The 7,550-nt window shown below is 40.3% G+C and overlaps 1 protein-coding gene across 3 annotated transcripts; it reads right to left on the bottom strand.

Moving 5' to 3' along the window:
* Positions 1–2,939: 2,939 nt before the first annotated feature.
* LOC122065093 (pentatricopeptide repeat-containing protein At1g31790-like) lies at positions 2,940–6,117 on the bottom strand. 3 transcript variants are annotated; one of them, XM_042628883.1, is made up of 3 exons: positions 4,080–6,117; positions 3,522–3,960; positions 2,940–3,434 (listed from the first exon to the last, which is right to left on the bottom strand). In XM_042628883.1, the coding sequence occupies exon 1, from the start codon at positions 5,655–5,657 to the stop codon at positions 4,449–4,451; it is 1,209 nt and encodes a 402-aa protein (XP_042484817.1). In that variant the 5' UTR covers positions 5,658–6,117; the 3' UTR covers positions 2,940–3,434; positions 3,522–3,960; positions 4,080–4,448. The 3 variants fall into 3 exon arrangements, with proteins under 3 accessions (XP_042484817.1, XP_042484819.1, XP_042484816.1); XM_042628885.1 differs by having other exon boundaries at positions 3,522–4,233; positions 4,354–6,117; XM_042628882.1 differs by having other exon boundaries at positions 3,522–6,117.
* Between the last annotated feature and the right edge of the window lie 1,433 nt (positions 6,118–7,550).

Genomic DNA, 7,550 nt, shown 5'->3' with positions numbered 1-7,550 from the left:
GTTTCCCTTTTAAATTTTATTTTTGTTTTTGTCAGTTTTCTTTCGTAGACCACCAAGGGCTGATTCATGGTGCTCCAGGCCCAGGCTGGACTCAGTTCCAGGTCTGGAGCACAAAAGACAAAAGACTTTCTGGGCTTTGGTTAATTTTCAAGCCATTGCTGGGCAATGGAGGTTGCTCCTCTGAAATTTAATAGAAGCGTCTCTTGGAGTGCTATATGGGTTTATAGAATCCAACAAAAGAATTAAACTTCTCACTGAAAAGGAACCCAAAGGGAGTTGAGGCAGACAATTTTACATAAAATGAATTGTTTAAAATTTATGCACATTATAAAGATGGGGATCAGGGGAAGATGGCTCATGAATCCTTTTATAGAATGTATGAAACTGGAATGGTTCCAAGAGGACAGGTCAAAATTAGGGAACAAGATGCTCAGTTCAGTTACTAGATACTAAAACAACATGCCCATTCTTAAATGGAGTGCTTCAAGTCATTGTACTCAATATGTCATCTATTGAACTCTGCTTCTTCATTTTCAAATGTGAGATATCGTTTGGCCGATTGTTTCGAGTTCATTGCGCCTGATTTGGGAGCTATTGCTTTAAATTCTTGACATAATGGATTTGAAAACTTAGGGCCTGTTTGATAACGTTTCTGCCGTTTCTGTTTCAAAAAACGACAGAAACATAAATTTCCATTTCTAGAAACAGAAACGGAATTGAAGGTGTTTGATAAGTCGTATTTTTAGAATTCGATAGTAACCAATGAAAGAATGGTCACAAGTCGTTTCTAGAAACAACGAAACAAGTTCATGAAACGTTTTAAGGGCCTGGGTCGTTTCTTGAACCATAAATAAGTAAAAATTTCTATTTCTATTTCTGAAAATAAGTGAAACGGAACAGTTTTGTCAAACGATTTTTACTCCGTTTCTGCTGTTTCTGGAAATAGAAACGGCAGAAACGCGTTTCTTGAAACGTTATCAAACGGGCCCTTAAATCCTGCATGGAAACAGTAACTTTCACCATCCCTAATCATGTGAAATTGGAATTTCTGCAACATAATAAAGAGATTCCTAGTTTATTTACCAGGGTTGAGAAAAGATACATGTAATTTCATTTTGAATGGCCTTATAAAACAAGGAGAATCTCATATTGGAGAAACAGATTCCTTTCAAGGAATATGAAGGTCGTTGATGGGAGGACACCTTGATTTTTCATCAATGCAACCATTTCAGCATTTCAGAGATATGGTGGAAGCTGGATTATTTTGCTTCCATAGATCTTTTGTGTTGCTAACCAACAGGGATTGAACAATTAAGAAATGAAACAATTACAAATCTGCAGTGAAGCAATACATGGTATATCTACATGCTGGTCAGTTCAATGAAACAACAAAAATTCCCAATACAGAGATCACTAGACATAAAAGTGACCATTTAGTGTTTTTTTTCTTTTAAGGATTTATAAAAAACCAAGCCAGTGGAATATGCTGCTTTGGTTTTCTTCTATTCCACTGCTGTTCAATATTAGCTCAATATTTCTGACAACTACATACTTTGGGGCTAACAGCCAATATCCATTTGGAAGGAGATAGTAATATATGCAGCAAGGTAGAATGAGTGATTGTTCATCAGCAACCATACAAGTATCTAAGATCCTGGGAGTATGGACAATCTCTTGATGGAGATTTTACATCACAAACAATAGCATGTGCTTCTTTTGTATGGAGAAATTGGATTTTATCCTTAACTGAATACTAGAGCATAGATACATAGATAATTGAAAGGGTCTAGAACACCCACACCACTTTGAATTGGGCTTTAGAATTTTTATGCTCAAAATTCCAAATCTCATAGGTTTTTCAGAAAGGTCTCCCCTATGGGGGAGCCAAACTTTACAAATATGGCAAGGTAAACAAATGAAGCTTCTACCTAACCTCAACTCCTGGTAAATAATTTTCCTGTACAAATACGTTGTGAAGAATAACCTTCTTTCTCCCCTTTGTCAAGTACAGGTACAACTAAGATCCCAGTACCAACCAAGAGCTGCTGGTAGGTCAAATTATGTACATAATCATCCTTGGGAAAGTGGAGAAAAAGATGGCGGCAAATAGGCAGTCCTTTCTAAGCAGCTTCCAACTTCAACAGAAGAAGTCCCAGAAACAATAAGGCATATTAAAGCCTCCATTGAAGCTGAAGCTTTTCATATTGTTAAATACTAGCTTGGGAGATAAATGAAAATAGGAGTAGATATGCAGATTGTTAAGTTTGTCTCGAATTCTTGACCTATTTTAAAGATTGACCTGCTTCGACATATTTTGATGACGACCCGAATTAGAAGTTTTCTGAGATCTGGAATGGTTTGACCGGATCGATCACGACCCGATGGGTCGACCCACGACTTGGAGTATATAATGTACTTTTATCTTGTTGAGCAAGTCATTGTATTTTGCTGGGTTTTTCGAGCTAAAGTTTCAGGGTGAGTTTTTTCGCCACTGCTTGGTGTAATTTCTCTTCTGCATAGTGAAGCATCTTTTTCTTCGCCCGAGGACATAACATACCACACTGGTGTGTGAGCCTCGTTAAATCTCTGTGACATGTGAATCTTTTGTCTATTTATTTTTGTATTTCTTGGTTTTTGATCTAACACAAATGCATCCCACATTACCTTCATAAACTGAATCTTGTAGAAATTCCAAGCCTTAATACACCTTGCAAACCATGCAAAAAGCAATAGGGTACGGTCATTCGAATAGAAGTGACTATTAATTGATGGATTGTTTCCCTGTTTGGCAAACACTCACTAACATATATTAGTTTATTTGGGACTTGTCAAAACTTGGAGCAGGAAATCATTCTTTTAAGCCATTTCTTTATGGCTTCGAACTTTGGATATTCTTACAAGGAGGGATTTTCTTGCATCTTATTACGGTAAAGAAAGCATTTGAGAGAATTATATTTTTTTCTTATTATGATGATAAATGTCAATGTATTGGGTTCAGTTCACTACTCATGGAATCAAGGCAGTTCAACTTACATCGTGAGTCCAAAAAACCATGCCAAATGCATTTAGCTCCATCCATCGCAAAGCGACTCCTCACTTCTTCTATATTTGACGACAGGGAAGTTCACTGCACAGTAGCCTCCAATATCACTGTGGTTAAAAGCATAACCAGAGAGGCCACTAATGTGCAAGCCCACAACAGCACTCTTGATTACATCATTAGCCTGCCAACTTACCATCTGGACACCTTCCCAAGAGAGCATTCCGCATTTGGGACTCTCCCTGAAACCAGCTCTCATAAAAAAAGACCGAAGCCTCTTTCGGATCTTCCTTTCCTTCCTTACATGTGTAGACTTCCATTCTTCCATGAATTCTTGGTTTATTCTGGTCCATAATTCGGTGTTATCTGTTATGCACAGATACAGGATCTTCACCTAATCATATATATTTCAAACTATCAGTATCATTGGCATACCTGAATTGTGTATGAACTTGAAAATGATAAGGTCAAAATCTAAGACCTGAATAGAGGGAAACATCCAATGGCAGGCCTTTACCCAAATCTGGCATCCACCCCCTTACCCATCATGCAAGATCTTCTTGAACCAAGGTGCCACATCTGGATGTGTCAAATTCAACATCCCACTTCAAAAGCATTATTAGGGACCGTGTATGTTTCACCATTTCTTTCATCTTGCATTCTTCATCTTTCATTTTTCGTGTTCCATTTTTCATTTCTCATCTCTCTCTTTTCATCTTTTCTCATCTCCCCCCACCCCTTTCTCTGTATTAGAATCCAGTCTTCCTTACTTTCTTGTTTGGATCCATGTAGCCAACCTCATAAAGTTGGTATAAGGCTTAATTTGTTGTGTATGTTTCACCATTCTTGTATTTCACTGAAATATCCAATTTCTTGGCCTCCTCAAATAGGTTTCACATACTAATTGGGATCCCATCAACCTGCAGTGGCAAGTAAATGCTTCAACATTCTATCACAAACACAACTTTTGATAAAGATCAAACATTAAACAAGATCATGATTTTCTGAGCACTGGTGGTGAGGCACAAGATATATATACCAGAGCCAGACAAGGATTACAGTAGGTCAACTTTGATATCCTGCACACTGAGATCCTTTACTAATCTTCTCCATCCCTCATAATGTTCTGTATCAGCTTCCCAATTCTACCAGAGTTGTAAGCCAGCTATTGTCTTTCTCTGCCCCACCCAGTCCTATATACATCGGCTACTCAATGACATCAATACGAACATATACATTCTCTTCTGACATAAATTGTGTATACATGTTTATATTCTTATGAAAACATGTTAGTAGAATAGTGACAGGACTACCCGCAACCGAAATGCTGAAAAAGGCAACTCAAGCCCAGATAAGAAGGTCGGCTTCAATGAACTTAGAGCTGTTAGATCACTCAATCTCAAGTTTCTCAACCGCCACAAGCCAACCTTGCCTTCTTGAGCATTGACTCCTGGGGTTTCAGGCCAGCTGCCTTCATTTGATACATTAACTTGATGACTTCACCATAGAACCCCTTCTGCAAATACCCAGTAAGCATCGCATTCCAACAAACCTCATTCCCCTGGTCACCAACAATCTCAAACACCCTTCTTGCATCACAAAGGAGCCCACATCTCCCATACATGTCAACCAAACTGCTCTGCACATAGAGATCCATTTCCATCCCAAGTTTGATGGTACTGGCATGGATCTGCCTTCCCAACTGCCCATTATCCTCAATTCTTCCACACGCTCGCAGAGCACTTGACATCGTAAAGTTGTTCTTCTTAACCCCTGATCTCCCCATAGCCTTAAACAGATCCACTACCTCGACAAACTTCCCTTCTCTACAATACCCAGCAATCATGGCTGTCCAAAGCACAGTATCCCGACGACAAACTTGTTCAAACACAAATCTTGCACCTTCTAAGCACCTGAATTTCATGTAGAAATCGACAAATGAGCTGCCCAGAAACAAATCCTTACCAAGCCCAACTTTAAGTACCCATCCATGGACTTGCTTCCCCAACCCAAATTCACCCGCTTGGAAGCAAGCCTTGAGGATACTAACGACGACCAAACCAGTGGATTCCAAGCTGATGTTTTGTGGCATTTTGAAAAACAGCTTTAGTGCTTCCCTGGGTTCATCGTTATGGACATAACCAGCAATCATAGTCACCCAAGAGATGGAGCTTCTAATGGGCATTTTGTCGAACAATTCCTGGGCATCATCTAAACGATCACAGGACGCATACAATAGAAGCAGGCGATTGGCTAAGGGTAAACCAAGTTGGAGATTGCTTCTGTTAATGTGGGCATGGACCTCAGAGCCTCTAATGGGGTCTCTGGATTCGGTGCATTCTTTGAGGAGATAAGCATAGATGTCTTCTGGTACAGGGAGCTGCAGGCTGTCCATAAGGCATAAGATATCCGTTGTAGTGGTGGTGGTGGTGGTGGTGGGGATGTTTGTCCGGCCCTTGATTTTGGAAAGGTTGGGAATTCTGAGATTGGGGCGTCTCAGAGTGAATTGGGTTGGAGTCGCAGGTTGGGTGCATACTTGTGATTGATAGGCCAAGGTGTGGAACCGGGCCAAGCGATAAGATGAGGAGTGAGGGCTGTAAGGCAAAGTACTAACCATTTGAGCATGAGATACTCCTACACGAAAAACATGAAACACTATGGATTGAAAGAAATCAAAACATTTACTCAGAATTGAGAGCACAGAATTGAGGCCTAAAGTATTGGGGGCCGTCGACTGGGGCGGGGTTCCAAAGGGGGATGGGGAGGGAGGAAAGGGCGTGGGGTAGGATTGCAGGGGAGGGTGGTGTGGGTTTGCAGGACGTGGGGTGGGATTGCGGGTAGGGTGGAGTGTCGCCGGAGGAACAGAGGGGTGTAACAGACTGTGACTTGTGAGGTGGGAGATTTGCAAAAAGGATACAGCGGTGGCCAGTGTGGGGTGGGGGGTTACAGCGGCGGCCGGTGTGGGGTGGGGGTTTACAGCGGCGGGCGTGAGGAGGTGATTCGAAACTAGTGGTCGCAGAAGAAGTAGCAAGCAGACAACCAGGGTGAGTAGAATAAAAAATTGAATGGAAAATGTCCCGTTTGTTTTTTTTTTTGGGGGGGGGGGGGGTGACGGTTGAGAATGTGGCCCTGCTGCCCAAACATATGGGGGCGAAATGATGAGCCTGCCTCATGAAAGGGAAAATGATGTTGTATAAATGTTTTCTCGTGCACTCTGTTGACACTCGTGCATATGTAAGAATCGTATTCCCCCACAGAAAACACTTCCCAAAATTAAAATAATGAAAAATTGAATAAAATTTTTAAGAGAAAGGATTCCCTAAAAGGAAGCATGAGTCTTGCGCTAGATGGGGCCAATGTGAATATGCACTAGCATTAACAGGTGTGAGATTTCCAAATTTCAAGAGGGGGGCATCTGTGTCTCGGCGCAGAGGCCATACACAAGCCTCTCCATTCCCTAATGCAAGAAAAGAAAAGAAAAGGAGATTTTCAAAAAACAAGAAGAGAGAGACATAAATTTGTGCCAAACAAACCAAAGGGCTTTGTTGGCAAAGAGCTTGCCGAACAGGACTGAATTGTTCAGTGTGAGTTTGAGAGACGTGGATCAAATAAATTGCAGCAATCCTTCTTGGCTGTGATCACTTAGCTAGTGTGCTGACTGCCCTTTTCGAAGACTATTCAATCTTCCATCTCAATGAAATTTTGAATGGAACCAAGTCCCATGGCAAGAAGTTGGTGACCAAGAAGTTCATCCCTGATGACTTTAATACTAGTGATCATGGGACTTTGATCTTTCCTGTCACTGTAGTGCATAAGGATACTGGATTTTAGGATCTACAACACAGACTAGATAAACTGGAGGAGAACATTGAAGAGAATGAGAGTGAAGAGAAAGAGGAGCCAATTATGGTGGAGGAATTTTGCAATCCTAATTGTTGGAAATTTTTTTTTAGTGATTAATAACTAGTATTTGTTGATATAAAAAACCAAAATAGTAATTGGTATCCTCTCAAGGATCAAGAAGTTGCATGAAGGCAAACCCAAGAAAGTTGAAAGTAGTTGTCAAGCAAGTTTCATAATTGGAGGATCACTTCAAGCTAGGACAACAATACTGTGGATTTTAGAAACAAGATTTCCATCCCTAAAGAGAAAAATACCATCGTAAAAGCCTTTAGCGATGGAAAAATAAACCATCCCAAATCCATCTCTATAAATGGCATTATCGGATTTTACAGAACAGTCTTTAGGGATGGAATTTCCATTGCTAAATATAACTTTGTGGATCAAATCTTTTCCATGGTAAAATAAATATTTGATGCATATGGGGACACATATTATCCGTCACTATTTCCCCTTTGAAATGACCCCTACCCCTCTTGTATGATGCTCTGTCCTGCTATTGTCTAAATGACAACTCTATGGGTGTATTTATAACTTCACACCTTTTAATAGCCTCTTATCCTATTCCCAAAAGTTTTTTATGTTAGAAGATATAAAAGAGTTATCAAAA

Source organism: Macadamia integrifolia, unplaced genomic scaffold (genome assembly GCF_013358625.1).
Source record: "Macadamia integrifolia cultivar HAES 741 unplaced genomic scaffold, SCU_Mint_v3 scaffold188, whole genome shotgun sequence".
In the NCBI taxonomy this organism is placed as follows: domain Eukaryota; kingdom Viridiplantae; phylum Streptophyta; class Magnoliopsida; order Proteales; family Proteaceae; genus Macadamia; species Macadamia integrifolia.
Note: the sequence above shows the minus strand (reverse complement) of the source record. Positions and strands in the feature narration are given on the sequence as shown.

Coding starts and splice junctions, on each gene's coding strand:
- LOC122065093 (XM_042628882.1), bottom strand. CDS start 5,657: ATGGTTAGTACTTTGCCTTACAGCCCTCACTCCTCATCTTATCGCTTG.